This window comes from Ursus americanus, chromosome 33, assembly GCF_024610735.1.
Source record: "Ursus americanus isolate L20-20 chromosome 33, mUrsAme1.1.p, whole genome shotgun sequence".
In the NCBI taxonomy this organism is placed as follows: domain Eukaryota; kingdom Metazoa; phylum Chordata; class Mammalia; order Carnivora; family Ursidae; genus Ursus; species Ursus americanus.
This window is the reverse complement of record NC_142159.1, coordinates 3,535,128-3,555,234: the sequence shown is the minus strand read 5'-3', so window position 1 is coordinate 3,555,234 and position 20,107 is coordinate 3,535,128. Positions and strand designations below refer to the sequence as shown.

The window sequence follows — 20,107 nt, the reverse complement described above, 5'->3', positions numbered from 1 at the left end:
AAGTGACAGCAGAACCCCCGCCCCCTTCTTCTTTTTGTTGCTACTCAGTTTGGTATGGATTTTCTGAGAGAATTGGAGTTCCTGTTTGAGAGAGAAATACTGCGCTAGAAAAGAGAGGCAGAGACTGACTTTGGAGGACTTGGAATCGAACTTCTGTGCGTAAAAGCTGGCCTAGTATTTCCCACGTAGACAATGTTCTTGACTTAGGGAGAAAAAAAGGTTTTATTATTACAAATAATCCGCATGTACTTTTATGCCAGGCTTGCCATTCCTTAATTGCTCTACTTTTAAACTACTTCAGAGCCCACCCTCAGGGAAACTTCTTAATACTCAGAAAAATTATCTATGTGTCTATGGATAAAGAGTTATTTTTTTATCTAGTGAAAACAATACAATGGAATTGGGTCTTTTGTTTCTGCAGTTAACCCTGACACAAAAACCAGGGGCCAGATACTGTTTCTTTGAGGGCTTGAGCTTTGCTGGCTGCCCCTTACCCCTCCAGTTTCAGGGCACAGAGGGGTCCCTGTGCTGTACTGTTTCTGTGAAGGTTGCCAAGCTGGTTCCTCCTTTGAATTCTCTTTCCAGCCCAACAAGTGTTAGGAAGGATAGGTGGCAATTTGTTTTATAAACAGGTCTATTGTTAGCATAAGTGAACTAAAGTATAGGCGTTCATTAATAAAAGTGTTATTTTGAGGGAAGTTGATAGTAAGGCTAACAAAAAGCACATTGGAGGGGTGCCTGGGTGGCTCAGGCAGCTGAGCGTCAAGACTCTTGATTTTGGCTCAGGTCCTGATCTCAGGGTTGTGAGGTCTGGCTCTGCACTCAGCAGGGAGTCTGCTTGAGATTCTCTCTTCCTCTGCCCCCACTCTCCCCCCACCCCAGCTCAAATAAGTAAATCTTTTTTTTTCTTTTTTTTTTTAGATTTTCAAATTTATTTATTTGAGACAGAGCGAGAGAGCACAAGCAGGGCAGAGAGGCAGAGGGAGAGGGAGAAGCAGGCTCTGCACTGAGCAGGGAGCCTGATGCAGGGCTGGAACGCAGGACCTGGAGGTCATGACCTGAGCTGAAGGCAGATGCTTACCTGACTGAGCCACCCAGGTGCCCCATAAATAAGTAAATCTTAAAAAACAAAAACACACACTGGGGAAAAAATGAGTGTCAGATATTTCCCTAAAGGCCAGTTTTTACAGTGGATTTTGGACTCTGTAGAATTAGAAGCCTTTTAGCTTTTTGGGTTGCTAATCACACATGTAGTTTGTTAATATTTTTTACTCTCTCATAGTGATTTTTTCAGCTGTTACGAAGTATTCACACTTCTAAAAACAAGTTGATGAAACAGCCCGCAATGGGAATGGTATTTTGGATTACTCATGTCCTGGAATTAGGAGATAGTTTAGGGTAGGGTTGCACTTTGGAATTTGCTTTAAATGTGTTTGAACTTAAGTCAGAGTGATTGTTATTTGCTGATAAATGATTCTCCTTGTGGACTTACTTGCATGCACACATGGAAAAGCATGTAGAGGTGAGCGATTTGGGTCTCTTCATTGCATTTTTTTTAAGACTTTATTTATTTATTTATTTATTTTTAAGATTTTATTTATTTATTAGAGAGAGAGAGAACAAGCAGGGGGAGAGGGAGAGGGAGAAGCAGACTCCCCGCTGAGCTGGGAGCCCGACATGGGGCTCCATCCCAGGACCTGTCGATCATGACCTGAGCCAAAGGCAGACGCTCAACCATCCGAGCCACCCAGGCGCCCCTACGGTTTTATTTTTTAAGTGACCTCTACTTTTTAAGTGATCTCTACACCCATCGTGAGGCTTGAACTCACAACCCCCGAGGTTAAGAGTGGCATGCTCTACTGACTGAGCCAGCCAGGCACCCCTGTTTTTTTTTTTTTTTTTTTTTTTTTTTTATTGAGGTATAATTCACATACTGGATTCAGATGTACAACATAATTTGATATTTGTGTTTCTGGGTTTGTTTAGTATAAGGAATCTTTTTTTGTGGGTTTTTTGTTCGTTTTTTAAGGGAAAAGATACAGGAAAATAGCTGCAGAGACTGGCTATGTCCATCCAAACTTGTTAGGATTTTGACTATAAATAGAGTCCACCTGCAGAGAATTGAAAGTTTTTGAAGCTGGATGGTGGGTACACTCGGGTTCTGTACACTATTCTTTTCAGTTTTGTGTATCAATCAACACTTCCATAATAAAAACATTTTAAAGAAATAGAGCCCAGGGGCGCCTGGGTGGCACAGCGGTTAAGCGTCTGCCTTTGGCTCAGGGCGTGATCCCGGCGTTATGGGATCGAGCCCCACATCATGCTCCTCCGCTGGGAGCCTGCTTCTTCCTCTCCCACTCCCCCTGCTTGTGTTCCCTCTCTCGCTGGCTGTCTCTATCTCTGTCAAATAAATAAAATCTTTAAAAAAAAAAAAAAAAGAAAGAGAGCCCAGTTGGCTATAAGGCTGGCCTTTCTTAACTCTCCTTAAAGTCATAAAAGAGTAAAACAATCCCGTTGTAATAAGGTTTCCCCAAATGGACTTTGAGTAATTACAATGCAGGTTTATTTATTTAGGATCATGGAAATTACTATTTTGGATTTTTAAAAATATCTCAGAAGAAGGTGCATAGAGGTTTGATTCCACAGTAAAGATAAAAGAATCAACCCATTAACTCTGGAATGTCAACAATTTTTATTTTTAGAATATGGGGGGAAGTCATCTGTAAAATGACCAGCTAAGAGAATTACATGTCCAGTAAGAAGCTGTCATCCTGTCTACCTCATTTTGTGTGTCTCCCTTCTCCTGCCCCCTTCCTCTTTGCATCTTCCTTCCTGCTCCGCAGAGGTAGCCATTGTTAACAGTTGGCTGCGTATGCTTATAGGTATGTATTATGTGTACGTCTGTACCTACATATTACACATTTTAAAGCAGTTCTACCAAATCCCACAGAATTCAATATTTTAAGAATTTTAGTACTAAACTTCAGAATAGATTTTTTTTTTTTAGTTAAGTAAGCTCTATGCCCAATGTGGGGCTTGAACTCATGACCCCAAGATCGACTGAGCCAGCCAGATGCCCCCAGAATAATGTTGATTTTGTAACCTAGGCAAGGCCAAGCCTTTTATTGTATCTTTAAATTATTCAGGCAGTAATTGCCATTCTCCCTACAGGCCATTCCCCACCTTTAGGAAGGTGTTTAATGCACATGTGAGTATTCTTCTCTATAAATTTCAGGGCCTGAGAATTAAAATTAGTATTATGCTAATTTACTTATATTATACTGATTTACTTAATAATTTAAGAGAGCCACTTAATAGAGTGAATTATTAAATAAATCCATAAATATACTAATTTCAGTTCTGAATTGAAATCAGAGCTTCATTGTCATTCCCCCTCCTCCACCTGATTTCAGTTTCTTCAGGGATACAGGTGGGGTGTGAAGCCTTGGCAGAATGTTACCCCAGAGATACCCCCAGCTGCTCTTGATGCTGTTTCCCTCTTTTACTCAGGAGAGGGATAATCTCCAGAGAAAAGCATAAAATAGTAAACATGTTTAATATTTCACCTGAGCTCTGCTTTCCTACCGTGAACTATCCAGAGGCATACAGAGCACAAATCAGGCCATTGCTTTGTCCACAATCTTTTATGAATGCTGAATTTCTGTCTCGGTATTTTTGCATCTATCTTTTCTTTATCTTGGTCATTTTGTGTCTTGTTCACTTCTTACCCTAGTGACTATTGAAAGCATGGCTGCCTTGAGTGGACTTGGTGGCAGTGGAGTTTTACTCTAACCTGGCACTAAGAAATTGTCTCCCTAACAGTTAGGTCAGTTTGACCTTGTGTGTGTTGGTGTAAGATGTAGAACGGACATGAATGATACAACTTCCAGTTTAGCAGGCGTGATTACGGCTGTGGTACAGACTGAATTCTATTCCCGGATTGTATTGTTAATATTTGATGAACTGGTCTTTTATTATTTGTGCTAGTGTGGGTGGGGAGCATGGAGAATGAAGAGGAAGTTTGAAAGAGCCAGTTCATTTAGCAGATGTGAAGTGTCCACTCTGTGGCTAAGCACCGTGCAAAGTGCTGAAGATACAGTGGATCGCTGTGGGTACGGTGATCTCTGGCCAGTTCATTTTGTAGCCTCCTGGTTTTGGTATCCCGAATTGTTAAACTAATTTGGTTAGCACTCTCGTGTTACCTTACGGTCATCAGATGAAGTGCCGTATGATCTGGGAAAGTGTGCTGTCCTCTTGGCAGAGCAGACATAGTAGTGGGGCCTGGGCAAGGGACAGCCAGTGCAGGCCCATGTTGGATCAGTCCTCAGGAACTTTTCCCATTCTTCTACGGTTATGGTAGAGATCCATAAACAGCTGCAAATAATTTTAAGACCTGTTTTAAAAACAGGTGTTCTACAATAACAGTTGAAAACCAATTAATGTAATAAATCATATAAGTAGAATAAATGACGTGATCTCAGTGACACAATAAAAACATTTGGAAAAAAATCCCAACACACTCTCATAATAAAAATGTTCAACACACCAGGAGTAGAGACTTCTTCAGTCTGATAGACCTCTATGGAAAACCTGCAGCTATCATCATACTTAAAGATGGATGGAAGCCCTTATGGCAGAGAATCTTCCCAGGAAGAGGCTGGTGTTGCCCCTTCCCAAGCAAGAACCATTTTTTAAATTCTAGGTGGTTATATTTGTGTTTCTTATAAGTAGTCTCTTGTTACATGAAGCCCTTCGTTCTCTACACTTGGCTGTACTTTTCCTGTTTAGGCTCTCTCAAATGATCTACAGCAGAAATGTTCCTCCAGCCTTTGGCAAGAGACTTCTTTTTGTGCTGGAAGTTCTGAGACCGGTTTCAAGCAGAATATGTTTCCATATTTTGGAATGTTACAAGTTAGAGATAGGGGTGGAGGAAGAAAGCTGTTTTCTGCTTTAGTTAGCATTTCAGCTTTGCTGGTATAAGAACTAAATTCTTTCAGAGATCATTATGCTTCAAGAGATTCTTTTTTTTTAACTGATCAGATTCACGAGACTGATGGGTGAAATAGGAAAATGGAGTAGCTAACCTGTAAGGTGATGGTGAGTCACAATGTTGGAAAAATTCGTGTTTGAATTCTGGACCTATTTAGCTTCGGAACTTTGGGGGCAGGTTACCTGACTCCTTAAGTCCTTGTGTTGTGTTCTCTAGAACAGGTACAGAACATAGTAGTTAGTGAGGTTTGGGTGTACAAAATGAGGTAATGCCGAAGGTTCGTAGCTCCTTATCTAGCGTATCTTGGTAAACATTAGCAGTTGTTATTGATAAATCAAAGTGCCAGGGAATCAATTTTCCTTTTCCTTTTTTTTTTTTTTTGTTAAGATTTTATTTATTTGACCGGGGCCGGGGGTTGCTGCTGAGCAGGGAGCCGGAAATGGGACTCCATCCCAGAACCCTGGGATTATGGCCTGAGCAGAAGGCAGATGCTTAACTGACTAAGCCACCCAGGCGCCCCGGGAATCGGTTTTCAGTAGATAACGTTCCTAGCAAGAAAGCCAGTTTTTGTCTAGGGTTGTCTTTTCTGGTAGGCAGGTGCATTCAAAGACTGAACTCTTGAGTTAGAAGGATGTTCGATGAATGTATTCTAGATATAGAGCAGGAGGAGCTTGTGATGCTCTTTTTTTTTTTAACTCCCAAGTAAGCTCTACACCCAACATGGGGCTTGAACTTATAACCCTGAGGGAAATCAAGAATCACCACGCTCTACTGACTTGAGCCAGCCAGGCGCCCCAGGAGCTAGATGTTCTTCAGTAGTAAGCCCTTCACATCAGCCTAGCTGAATGGCCCTAGTTGAGGGAATGATGTATCCTAGCCCTTCAGGATAGTCCCAGTTTAAAATCTTTTTCACCATTGTCAGCCTAAATATCCTGTAAACTTTATCTTGCTAGAGACAGATATATCCCCACCCCAGCTGGTCTTGGCCAGAAGCAAGGCAGAAACTTTTTGTTGGTGGTGGTGGTGGGCAGCAAAGCAAGATTTATTGAGTGATAGTGAGGCGTTAGTACAAAGCTCCCAAAGAGGAAGGGGACTGAGAGGGTTGCCCAAGGCAGAAACTTTCATTGGGTTATTTACTGACTCTCAGGTTTGAACTCTGTGGTCCCATACTTTTAGGTTTCTTTAGATGACTGTTATGGGTCATTAAATCATAGCTTTCTCTTTCTTTGAACTTCAGGAAGATGCAAATTCTTATGCTTCAATTTCCCGCTTTCAGTATTTATTCATGACTAAAACTTGTGTGTTTATAAACGTATGTCTCATATGTTTTATGCATTTCAATATTTCAGGGTATCATAGGGTATTTACATTTTATTTTATTAAAGATTTTATTTTATTTATTTGACTGAGAGCCATACAGCACAAGGGGGGGGAGGTTGGAGGCAGAGGAGCAGGCTCCCTGCTGAGCAGGGAGCCCTGTGCGGGGAGGGGGGGACTTGATCCCAGAACCCTGGGATCATGCCTTAAGCCGAAGACAGATGCCCAACTGACTGAGCCACCCAGATGTCCCGGTATTTATATTTTAAACTAGGGACTTAAGTAAAAGAATTCTAATAATAGTTTTACGCTAATAAGATTCTTTTTCTTTTTAAGGATTTTATTTATTTATTTGACAGAGATAGAGACAGCCAGCGAGAGAGGGAACACAAGCAGGGGGAGTGGGAGAGGAAGAAGCAGGCTCATAGTGGAGGAGCCTGATGTGGGGCTCGATCCCACAACGCCGGGATCACGCCCTGAGCTGAAGGCAGACGCTTAACGACTGCACCACTCAGGCGCCCCAACGCTAATAAGATTCTTGCATTTCTTTTTGGAGGACTGGTTTTGGGGGAGATTTCCATAGGTGATTGTTCTTATTTATTGTTTTGACATTAATTTTCTGTTCGTTTCCACTTAGAGGGTGATATTTCCTGTCCTGAAATTATCTAGGTGTTTAGAGCTTACTTGGGTCCTGTAACCCAAATTAAACATTAATATAAGTGTTGTTCCTTAGTAACGCTCTTGCTTTCTTGAATTAAAACTTGGCTTTTCTGTCATGAGTCCTTGGAGTAAGAATTAGTAATGAAAGCTTCATGATGTTAATACATTCTAATAACCTAGGAAAATATGCGTCATTGCTTCAGGGAAGCTGCTGGCGCTAGAAGAGCCTGGTGTTTATCAAGAGAATGGCTCGTACTTTGGTCTTAAGTTGGTTGTAATGTGTACATTGAAATGAGAGTTCAACACCATGTGAAATGTGAATACGCTCTTTAAAGTACGTGAGATCTCTTGAAGAAATTGAATATTCTGTGAGATACGTTGTTACGGGAATGAGAAAAGGAAAAAAAAAAAAGTGTAGTCTGTTCAGCAAAGCCCTCTAGAGACGGTCAGCTACAGCAGGGGAGCCACTGAAGCAGTTTAGATGCAGATATCCAGAGATCAGACTATTCATCATAGGCGTTAGTCCCCCGCCCAGCTCCATTTCTGTTATCTTCCACGGGTTAGAAAGCTTTAAAGGACTTAGGTATGACTAACACAATATAATAAAAAAATCATTAAAAAAAAAAAGGACTTAGGTTTGAATTGATCTCACATGTCAGGAAGGCTTTGGGTCTGCTTGATGTTACCATTTTGTTTTCAGGTTGTATGTTTGCCTTTTTTTGTTTGCTTGACTAGTAAATCCTTTTTCTATAAAGATGAAGTCTAAGAAGACCTTTTAAAATATGAACCAAAAATAAAATAAAATACGAACCGAATATTTTTGGACTGAAGGATAGTTGTGTGGTTAATATGTGGTTTGGTTATTTGGTGCTAAGGTTGGAACCCCAGCGTGGCCTTTTCAGTTTGTAGTTGGTGCTACTTAGTTTTAGGAACCCAATCTCCTGACGTACAGCCTCTCAGTAGGCTTCCTGCAGGGTTCTAGCCCTGGGGTAAATACGCCCATAAATGTTTATTCTGGTGAATTCAGCAGATACCTAACAGTTGCTAAGATAATGCTGGCATAATCACTAGGGACAAGGAGAAGAGACTTCATCTGGGGTGAGAAGGGAAAGGGAATAATTTAATTCTTCCTTATCTTTGAGAGTTTTTGATTTAGAGAAGTTCACTTTGGCTTTGCCAGTATTATTTCTTTCTTTGGAGTTGAAAAATAAGATGTGTTTTTAATGATATAAAAGCCATATAATTATGTATCTTAAGACCTTCATTTTTGTAAAATGCATCTGTTCTCCCAAGGCCGGATGATCTGCTTAGTAATTAGAGGAATAGTTCTGGTGGAGAAGGCTTGGGCTTTGAAAAAGCTAATGGCTCTGGGAAGTGCTCTCAAGTGGCTCCGCGGGAACAGTTTGAAAACCCTTGCTCCAAGTGACAGAATCTGATCTGAAGTGATTCCAAAAGGCTGTTTGAAATTCTTCTCTTGGGTTTTAAATTAAAGGTAGGAGGAAAAAAGAACTAGAGCAATAGTTGTATAAATACAAGATGGAGGAGGAGGATATCTTGCAGCTGCAGAAGGGTGTGTGAGAAAAGACATCTGGGTTTAGTGACTTGAGACTCACTCCAACGTGTGCATGGAATGGCTTTCCAGAAAGAGAAATTTTTGGATGCAGTAATATTCTGTATTAGACCATGTTTGTAGCATGACTCTAAGTTCTGAGTATCCCAACAAAGAAAGACAAACGAATTGATTCAGGGGCAAACAAGGTAATAATGTGTATATGATACCACATTGTCTGAAGAATGTCGGAGAGTTGAGACTGTTTGGATCCTACCAGACCCTTAACTATAGGAATTGAGGAATCAGGTCCTATATTTCTGCATCCGTAACATGCCAGGCACTTAATAGTAACTATTGATTGCTACTTGTTCCGCTGGTGGATTCTTTTATAATGCTGGTGTAGGAGCATAACTACCTTACCTTAATTGTGAGAAGTTTTTACCCAAATTGTGTTTGATGGAACATGTTCTTACCTGAAGCACACTTCATAGTCGCGAGCCCTCCTATTATGCCACAGTTCTTCTGTAGGGGCTGGACTTTTTTATAATCTAAATGAAACAGCCTCCCCAGGAAGGGTGGGCTTTGTTGAAGAAGCAAAACTTCTTTTTGGGGGAAATTCTGGTTTGAACAGAAATCAAATGCTAGGTACTCGGAACATGTAAAAAGGTGCCAAATTGATTTCCAAGGTGGTATTTGTCTTTCTCACCTCCCAATATATTTGTGGAACATGGACATGGAAGAAATGGTAGAAAGAGGAAAAGGTGTGTGTAATCACAGTGATGGCTAAGAGTCTTCAAAAAAGAGAATTGAGAGTTGTTTTGAATGGACTTGCTTATTTGACCAAATGGCTTTACATATGGTTGTCCCTACCTTATACTAAGAAGTATATGTATGTATATCAAGAGAAAAAAATTAATGCCTTTCGAACACTTCCTTTCCCTTTTTCTTCATGTAACTTGCTCTTTGTTAGTCTTCAGGTGACAGCCTAAATGCCACCTCTTGACCATCTTATCTAAGTAAGTCACTACTACATTGTATAAATTTGTTAACATTACATGGTCTTTGTCTTCTGGTACCTACCAGAATTTGTAATTACGTTTTTGTTTGGTTGCTTATTTGTTGTCTCTCAGCACCTATAGACTATGAGCTCCATGAAGGCAAGGATCAAATCTGGTTTAAATTTTTTTTTTTTTAAGGAGGGGGGGTGGGGCAGAGGGGGAGAGAATCTTAAGTAGGCTCCACACCTAGTCCCGTCAGTCTCACAGTTGTGAGATCATGGCCTGAGCTGAAATCATGACTGACGCTTAACTGACTCAGCCACCCAGTCACCCCAAATCCTCTTTAATTTTAAGTGTTTATCCACTAGCTAGCATCTTCTTGAGTGAGTTAAATGATTTATTGATTTATTTCCATCTGTGGTTTTGTATCATCGAAAGTTATTCTGCTTACTTCTCAGGGTATGATGATGTTTTTGGTTTTTTTTAAAGATTTTATTTATTTATTTGACAGAGATAGAGACAGCCAGCGAGAGAGGGAACACAAGCAGGGGGAGTGGGAGAGGAAGAAGCAGGCTCATAGCGGAGGAGCCCGATGTGGGGCTCGATCCCACAACGCCGGGATCACGCCCTGAGCCGAAGGCAGACGCTTAACGACTGCGCCACCCAGGCACCCCTATAATGATGTTTTTAAAATTAGTTTCAGTTCACATTTAAAACGTTCAAGGAGTAGGAATAAGGGTGGTATTACAGTATCGTGACTCTTAAGCATACTGGTCAGTTCTAGTAAGTTTAATATACTTAGAAATGTTAAGTTTGTCTCTGTATTTAGGTGACAACGTTTTCTTCCTCTTAATGAAAATTAGCTTTTTTTAAAAAAGATTTTATTTATTCATTTGAGAGAGGGAGCCACAAGCATAGGGGAGAAACAGAGGCCAAGGGAGAGGGGGAAGCAGACTCCCCACCAAGCAGGGAGCCCAACGTGGGGCTCGATCCCAGGACCTGGAGACCATGACCTGAGCTGAAGGCAGATGCTTAACCATTTGAGCCACCCAGGCGCCCCTGAAAATTAGCTTCTTAATTTTCCAATTTCTGGGGGTTGACACTAACTTGCCACGTTTCCTCCCCCTTTTTCTTTTTAAAATCTGATATTGTCGGGGTGCCTGGGTGGCACAGCGGTTAAGCGCCTGCCTTCGGCTCAGGGCGTGATCCTGGCGTTATGGGATCGAGCCCCACGTCGGGCTCCTCCGCTATGAGCCTGCTTCTTCCTCTCCCACTCCCCCTGCCTGTGTTCTCTCTCTCGCTGGCTGTCTCTATCTCTGTCGAATAAATAAATAAAATCTTTAAAAAAATAAATAAATAAAATCTGATATTGTCCACCTGTTGTGTGAATGATCTAAAAGGGTTTTCCATTCTGGCTCAAGCTAAAATTGAAGATTGGGCAGAGATGTTATGAGGCAGACAAAGATAGCCCTAAACATGTGACAGAAAACAGCCATTCAGCAAAACTTAACCCAGAAACCCCAAAACATGCTGAAGGCCAAGCAGAAAAACAAAATGCATTTTCCATACTCAGTTTTTATAAATTGCTCAGTTACACCCCCACCTCCTATCCCTGAATAACTTAGTCCTCTATCCTGGCTTTGCGTAATGACGCTACTGCCAAAAATCGGCTTCAAATGGAAATCTCTTTGACCTTGCTGAAGCACACACAGTTCAGTGCCCTTGGCAGGGTCTAGCCTCTAGGTCTCGGCATCCTCCTTTAGCAATGTTCTGCTCATTACCCTTTGTCTCTGGCTTCCTGGCAGTTTCTCCTCCTCTAAATCAGGTCTCTCTTTCGTGGTTGTGGTTATTTCCCCTATGGAGCACCCTAGAGAAGGACCCGGTGACTACTTTTTTGTGTGGCCAGGCGAACCTCTGAGGTGATGGCTTTTGAGCTGAGAACAAAATCCAAGAGGTAGGGGAGGGTGAAGTGTTGGCTGATTATCATTTTCCCTTCCCAAGCCAGGGGCAGCACCATAAAAGACTCTTCAGCAAAGCGGTGAGGCAGCGATGTGTGGTGGAATAAGCTCTGGAATTTTGGCCTGGTTTGCCTGTTAACTAGCTTTGTGGGTTTTGACAGATCCCTTGTTCTTCCTGGTCTTTGATAGACACGTGCTATAGCACTTCAACTTCTTGCTGCTTGGAAGACGCCCAAAGTTGTAGGGTATAAAGGAGAATAAATGAGTTGGCTTGATGTAGCGTACCTTGCAGACCAAACCCAGCAAACTTGTCAGGGCAACTCTGAGGCTCTCTATTCATTCCTGCAGGGGAGGAAAGAAAAGGAAAAAGACAATTTTGTTTTTTCGTGGGAAACCTGAAAAAAGGTTGTCCCTTGATGCTAAAGAAGAGCTAAAGGACAGAGACAGTTCTTCGCTTTATAAATTACCTTAGTACTGTGTTTATGGATTGCTGTCCTGTATTTTACAGGACGTAGTATGTGCCACCGCGTATTTGATAATACATTTTGTTTAGGGATTTATTTATTTGAGAGAGAAGGTGGGTGGGTGTGGGGCAGGGGGAGAGGGAGAGGGAGAGGGAATCTCGAGCAGACTCTCCGCTGAACGCAGAGCCTGGGACCCTGAGATCGTGACCTGAGCGGAAATCAAGGGTCGGATGCTCAGCCCCCAGGTGCCCCATCCACATCTTTGTTATCCATCTGTCGATGGACACTTGGGTTACCTTCGTATGATGGCTGTTGTAAATGCTGCAGTAAACATAGGGGTACATACATCTTTTTTGAATTAGTGTTTTCATATTCTTTGGGTAAATACCCAGTATTGGAATTACTGGATCATATGGTAATTCTATTTTTAATTTTTTGAGGAACATCCATGCTGTTTTCCACAGTGGCTGCACCAGCTTGCATTCCCACCAACAGTGCACAAGGGTTCCTTTTTCTCCACATCCTCACCAGCCCTTGTTGTTTCTGGTGTTTTTTATTTTAGCTGTTCTGACAGGTGTGAGGTGGTACCTCACTGTGGTTTTTGATTTGCATTTCCCTGGTGATGAGTGATGGTGAACATCTTTTCCTGTGTCTGTTAGCCACCTGGATGTCTTTGGAGAAATGTCTGTTCGTGTCTTCTGCTCATTTTTTTAATGGTTCTGTTTGTGTGTTGAGTTGTATGAGTTCTTTATATATTTTGGATACTAACTTCTTATCACATATATTATTTGCAAATATCTTCTCCCATTCAGTAGGTTGTCTTTTTGTTCTGTTGGTTGTTTCCTTCAATGTGCAGAAACTTTTTTGTTTTTATGAAGTCCCAGTAGTTTATTTTTGCTTTTGTTTCCCTCACCTCAGGAGGTCTATCTAGAAAAATGTTCCTATAGCCAACATCAAAGAAATTACTACTGTCTTTGCTCTCTCCTAGGATTTTCATGGTTTCAGGTCTCACATTTAGGTCCTTAATCCGTTTTGAGTTTATTTTTGTGTGTGGTGTAAGAAAGTCATCCAGTTTCATTCTTTTGCCTGTAGCCGTCCAGTTTTCCCAGCCCCGTTTGTTGTTCTGTCACACTTTTTTTAACCTTTTTCTTGGAATTAAATATTAATAGGATTTGCCTCATGACTTTAAGGCCCAAGCAGTAGAAAATGGTCAGATGTTGCCATATACTCAGTAACCAAGATACCATTGCATAGAGTTTCCTTTCTTAGAATTGGGAAACCTGTCCCAGGTCTCAATACTTTTTTTTTTTTTAAGATTTTATTTATTTATTCGACAGAGAGAGAGACAGCCAGTGAGAGAGGGAGCACAAGCAGGGGCAGTGGGAGAGGAAGAAGCAGGCTCCCAGGGGAGGAGCCTGATGTGGGGCTCGATCCCATAACGCCAGGATCACGCCCTGAGCCGAAGGCAGACGCTCAACCGCTGTGCCACCCAGGCGCCCCAGGTCTCAATACTTTTAACAGCTGACTTAGTCTGAAAAAATTGCTTATTGAAAAAAGACTGTATGCACCAAATCATTGGTAGCTCCCCTCACTTTTATCAGTGTTTTGTTGTGTTCCCAAATCAGGGCTACAGGTCAGATTTTCCATTTGCTACTGTGGCTTGGACTGTTTGGGACTGTACTGCTTAGCAATCCCTCCTTTAAAAAAAATTTTTTTTTTTTTTTTTAAATAAAGTAAGCTCCATACCCAACATGGGACTCAAACTCAGAACCCTGAGATCATGAGTTGTGTGTTCTACGAACTGAGCCAGCCAGGTGCCCCTAAAAACTTTTTTTTTTTTTTAATTGAAGTATGATTAACATAGAAATCCCTCTTGGTAAAAGGGCAAGTGTTTTTAATCAGTCATTTTATCTGTGTGTGTTTTTGTTGTTGTTTCTAAGTCTCCAGAGAAGTTCAAGTTTGCAAAGGTATTCCCTCATTGTTTGACTCTGTTTTCTTACTTTAGGTGTAATTGAAAAGTGACCTTCTCTTCAGAGATGTCAAAAACAAACAAATCCAAGTCTGGATCTCGCTCTTCTCGCTCAAGATCTGCATCGAGATCTCGTTCTCGTTCATTTTCGAAGTCTCGGTCCCGAAGTCGATCTGTGTCTCGTTCGAGGAAGCGCAGGCTGAGGTAAGGGGACGTGATTGTGTATCAGGATAACCATGCCATTGGTCATTGTGGGTCTCTGAAGATCTTTTGCTAGACTCTTTTCTGTGAGGGTCAGTTAGAGTGGGTTAGCTTAAGGTGGAGGGTTGGGCTGCAAGATATTACAGGTCTCTTGAAGCGCTGTGAATCCAAATCACCTTTGATTGCAATGCTGTTTGCCTAATTCCTTTTCTCCTCTGCCAGCATGTACTGTTTCTCATCTACTTTGGAAGAAAGAGCATTTTGTTTTTATCTGAGCTGCTTGCTTCAGTGAAATCTCTACACCTGGTTGTTTTTTCCTGGAGTATTTTTGGAGGCTTTGGACCAAAGTGTGTATGCATCATCGGCAAAGAAAGGATAGCTGAGAGGATTAATAGTATGACCGACATTGGGAGGGAAGAAGCCTTATTAACTCTAAGCGAATTAAACCTTAAAAACTTCACGGGAATCGTGTGTGTCCACCTGATGTGCCGCTTGCTAACAAGCTGTGTCTGTCTAGTAAAACACAGCAGAGCCATCCAGAAATCGCTCTTGCAGACATCACTGTGCCTAAGTGTACAAATAATTCTTTTGAGTTTGTTGCCAGTATTCTTTAATTCAGCCAGTATTCACATCTTTAGGTAGATTTGCCTATTTCAGTTATGCCTTAGACTAGGATGCTAACCCTCCAGCGCCTCTCCTTTTTTGATGTGTTGGGAGTTGGGTTTTTCACTCTTTAAAACTGTTTTAATTTTCTTTTGTGAGTAGACGAGAACCTTTTAGTATATACAGGTTTCTACATGTGAATGTCGGTGTATTTAACTACCAAAGGGGGATAATGTGAACAGTTTTGTTCTTTTTGTCAGAGTTGCACCAGGCAAGGAGATAATTTCTCAGTCTCACCACTTGGAACCCGTCCCCCCATGCTCTTTATTTCACATGAATTTCTAGAATTCTTTTGTTAAATGAGCTGATAATGAAATTTAAAATAAACCTCAGGAAAAGTAATGATTAAGCTGCATTCTTTATTCCCATAGTCCTGTAGTATTCTTAAAATGTCTTAAAGAGATGGTTGGTGGGATTCTTTTTTTCCCCTCCCAACAATAACAAGTTAATTCTTCACTTGATCTTAGCCAAAAGGCCAAGAAGCGATGAGAACAAGTTAATTCTTAAGTGGAATCTGTAAGAGACCTGCCTGAAAATTAATTTCAAACTAGAGGGTGAATAAAAAGTTGGCGTCCATAAATACCGAGGATTCTGATACAGAGTGGAATATAGTGAATCTCTCCCTCAAGCAAAAGAAACAGTAGATAATTTTATTTTTATTTTTAAAGATAACATTACAGCTTAAGGGTAATGAGTCCTAGCCTTTCTTCTCCTCTTTGTGTTTTGGGCATGCATTTTTATACCAAACTTAGTTCAAGCCATAGGCTAGAGATTGTTGCCCAATTGTGTGAGAGTCCATATAAGTAAAATTCTATCCCACTTTTCATCTCTGAAAAAAAGAAGAGGGAAACTCACTAAATATATTTCTGTCTACCTTAGGAAGTTGCTATCAAGATATGGGATTGAGCAGCGACTTCTAGTAACTCCTGCCTTGGCCCAGAGTCTTTGGATTTGGGCCATTTAAATTTCATTTAGCTCAGTTGGTTCTGAAAGGTAACACTTTAAAACCTAATCGAGTAAATGGAAAATTAAGTAATTGGCTCAAAAACAAGAGGCTATACAACCAAAGCTGAGTGACAGAATCGAACTGACAACCGATGTGAGAAATGCTAACCAGCTCTGAAGTATCTGTGATAACTGGGATTCTGGGCAGATCTGTTTAGACAGATCTCTTCTCCTTACTCTACAGATTATTTGGCATGGTCATTGACTTGGCCAATGAGAGAAAAATATCTTGGGCAATATGTGCTGGGGTAGGTCTAGAGCCACGCTATGTGCTGTCTTATACTGAGAAGATTGTTATTTTGGAGGAATTTCTCCACTGGAAAACATGTTTTTATACTCGATTCTAGTCTGAAGTCTCTGTTTTTTTAGAAACAGATAAATTTGCCGCTGGATGTTCAGTTTTTATTTCTGGCTTATCTATTCCATGATTTTTTTTCTTTTGTTTTCCCTCTCCTACAAGGAAAGTATACTATCCAGAGAGTTTGAGAAACCATGCCTTTAAATTAACTTAACTGCTGAATTCTACAGAATTGGAGAAAATTGATTGTTTCCTTGTATTTCACAGACTGTATCCTTTTAAGTGACTTCTCGTAAATAACTTCTTTGCAATCTGCAGCGACTCATGTTCCTGCATCTGTGCAGTGACTGCGGGTTTTGGATGCAGTATGCCACAGGGCCCTCACTAGTAATTGGTGACAGAAGCAGCAGTAGCCTCTGAGGATGGGAACATGAATTAAACCCTCCTTAGTGCTGGTGGTGCATCACCTCCCTCAAGTGTAGCCATTTAATCGGGTCATGTTCAGTTTCATAGCCTGCAGCTGCCTCTTCCTTCTTTTCTTATATTGTTACTGTTTTCGAATGAAAAGTATGGAAGGTAAGTTTTTGTTTTTGTTTTTTAATTGTACTTACATAGCAACTGTTAACAAGCAGCAATATGATGCATTTTTGCCCGTCGCTGTTGTTCTTGGGGTAAAGAGTCTGAACACCAGGGGTAATAAGGATTGGAAGACCAGTCCCACTTTATCTTCTTTAGATTAAATAAAATGTAAGTTTCTTTTTAAAAACACCATTTGTTTAGTTAAGACCTGTCACATTTGGTAAGTGGAGTTATTTATAAAACAAGCAAACAAAATGTATCAGTTCCTAGTTAAGTCTAATATGAAAGGTTCTATTGATTAACCAAAGGGGTTTCTTTCCTACTATATGAAGAAAGTATTTTTGGACTTTCCTAATAATTTTACATATTTTTATGTAACTATTTAGGAGTAGTGGTTAATGTGAATGATCTGTATCTTAGTTGACAAGGCACATCAGGTATCCAAGGACCCCAGTGGATTTTTACACCAACAGATAACAGTTTTTGGCTTTTTGGTGGAAACAAAGCTCCCTGTCCTTGACAAGCCTAGCATTCATAAACATGTAATTTTTACAAAGTTAGGTCACTGTTGAATCCCTGTAGTTCTGGAAATGTGCCTTTGCTCAGTTAGAGTTCCATACTGTTGAATGAAGAAGAACACGACACTAGGCTTTAGGTTGGCACGAAAGAAATCTGGGTGATAATGAAGGAAGAGGGCTGATTTTGTAGTTTTCTTTGGGTAATCCGTGTACTTGGGTGTCTCATGATCAGATGGTGCCCTCTTGTGGCACCCAGGTAGGATCTTGTAGTTAAGCAACAGAAACTTGACCTGAGTAGTGAGACCCTTTCCAGGTCCTCAGTAAAAACCCATTATTTATATTTGCTGACCTGATTTCAGTGAATTCTTTTAAGCTTTGGCGATTGCATTCTCCAAGTTCCTATTTAAGTGTTCTTTGCTTGGGACTGTGTATTTACAGTCCCAGGTCCTGGTGGAATCTAAGAAAGTAGCCCTGCACAGATAGAGGGGGCTGAATGGGATGAGGAGTAGAATGTTCTACCAGTGTAGGGGCCAAAGGACCTGCATAGTCTGTACCTGAGTCTGAACTCGAGCTTGTATTCTTCTGACTTCCAATGACGCAGGGACTTGTAAAATCCCCTGTGAAACCCTAAGCAGTTTGTGTACTTTAATTAAAATGGTTTCGTTTAGTTTACTACATTAAGAACATTTGATATTCTTTTAGTCACTGTAGAAATTACGTTTCTGTTGAAAATGTGCTGCAGTATTAGTGAAGCAATCTCAGTGGATCATTTGTGAAAGTGATTCTTACCTATATATTTGGAGTTAACATGGGTCAGCATTAGGATTAAATATTTCAAGTTTGTTTCTTTGAGAATAAAACTGAAAATAAAATATCTAAGAACAAGATTTCAAACTGTTACCTCTTTGTTGGCAGGTATTTCTTGAATAAAAAGGCTTGTGTCAAAAATTCAAATATTTCCCCCATCCCCCTTTTCAGTTCTAGGTCTCGTTCCAGATCATATTCTCCAGCTCATAACAGAGAGAGAAATCACCCAAGAGTATATCAGAACCGGGATTTCCGAGGTCACAACAGAGGCTATAGAAGGCCCTATTATTTCCGAGGGCGCAACAGAGGCTTTTATCCGTGGGGCCAGTATAACCGAGGTGGCTATGGAAACTACCGCTCAAATTGGCAGAATTACCGGCAAGCATACAGTCCTCGTCGGGGCCGCTCCCGATCCCGGTCCCCAAAGAGAAGGTCCCCTTCACCAAGATCCAGGAGCCATTCTAGAAACTCCGATAAGTCTTCCTCTGACAGGTCAAGGCGCTCCTCGTCCTCTCGTTCTTCCTCCAACCACAGCCGAGTGGAATCTTCTAAGCGCAAGTCTGCAAAGGAGAAAAAGTCCTCTTCCAAGGATAGCCGGCCATCTCAGGCCACCGGGGATAACCAAGGAGACGAGGCCAAGGAACAGACGTTCTCTGGAGGCACCTCTCAAGATACAAAAGCGTCTGATAGCTCGAAACCATGGCCAGATGCCACCACATACAGTGCTGGTTCTACATCACGGGCCTCTGCAGTTTCTGAGTTGAGCCCCCGGGAGCGAAGCCCTGCTCTCAAAAGCCCACTCCAGTCTGTGGTGGTGAGGCGGCGCTCACCCCGTCCTAGCCCTGTGCCAAAACCTAGCCCTCCACTTTCCAACACATCCCAGATGGGCTCAACTCTGCAGAGTGGTGCTGGGTACCAGGCTGGGACACACCAGGGTCCATTCGATCATGGCTCTGGGTCCTTGAGTCCATCCAAAAAGAGCCCTGTCGGTAAGAGTCCTCCGGCCACTGGCTCCACATATGGCTCGTCTCAGAAGGAGGAGGCTGCTGCTTCAGGAGGAGCGGCCTATACAAAGAGGCAAGTATCTCGTTTCCTCTCCCCGGTTGTATTTTTATCTCACCAGCAGGCAGTTTAATTGTAATGTGATCTCAGAGCTCTGATTAATGGTAATACGGTAATCCCTGTTTCCTAAACTTTGCGTTAGCAAACTTGAAAAGCACCACCCAAGGAAACCTTTAGCTTAACTCTAGCTTTCCTACCTTCCTGAATTTGTATTGCAGCATAAAGTTGCTTTAGACTGCTCTTCAATGATGTTTTCACATTTAAAATTTGCCTTGGATTCTACCAATGTAAGCCAGAGAACAGTAGAGATTTGTGGGTCAGCTATCAAAAAAATATGGTCTTTGCCAAAATGAATGGCCATTGGAGCTGTTAGACCCCGTAGGACCCACCATCTACTCTGATCGATCTGCATCATCCCATCATGGTGAAGAGCTACACCTCGTACCCTCACACCCTCCAGTGGAGGAGACTGGGCAGAGTGGGAAAGCCCGAGGCTTAGTCCAGGAAGCCCTTGTTTTAAAATCACAAGGTGGGTGTGTGTCCCAGTAGAAGCCACCCTGGCTGCTTGTTAGGAGAGGACGTGACCATGCTTCTGTCTTTCTGCTCTGGGGGACATGGTGAGTTGGAACCTGAATCTTTGTTTGTGTGGTTGGATGCATTGGGATGGCAGAGACGTAACAGAGAAGTTGTATTGGGGCCAGGTTGTCAAGAGGGACTTACTGGGCAGGTGGTTCCACCCCCCCCCATCTCCCCCTTTCTTATTAGCATATTCTTTGATGCCCTGCTGTCCTTTGATTCTTCTTTGCAATAGTAATGCCAGTATAACTTGATTAGACTTTCTTCATTAATGGTACAAATGATATATTCAGCCTCTGTACTTTCCAGCCTTCTGTGACTCTGCTTTAAAGTCTAAGTTAGGTTCCTTGCCAGGACTGGGAGTCTCATTAGGAGACTCGGGCATGAGCTCTGCTTTTCCATAAGAACGAGTAGGATGGTTTCTGCCCCCTTCCCCCAATTAACTTGTATTTTGTTTTTATTTGTGTTCACAGTATATTTCATATTTAGA

General features: G+C 41.6%; 1 protein-coding gene across 3 annotated transcripts in view; it reads left to right on the top strand.

Annotated features, from left to right (window-relative positions):
• The window catches only part of THRAP3 (thyroid hormone receptor associated protein 3), a 61,815-nt gene that overhangs the window by 28,583 nt on the left and 13,125 nt on the right, over positions 1 to 20,107 (top strand). For all 3 annotated transcript variants that reach the window (XM_087858318.1, XM_087858319.1, XM_045782604.2), the window contains exons 3-4: positions 13,945 to 14,112; positions 18,151 to 19,056. In XM_087858318.1, the coding sequence (XP_087714444.1) occupies positions 13,976 to 14,112; positions 18,151 to 19,056 (1,043 nt within the window). In that variant the 5' untranslated portion in view covers positions 13,945 to 13,975. The remainder of the gene's footprint in view (positions 1 to 13,944; positions 14,113 to 18,150; positions 19,057 to 20,107) is intronic.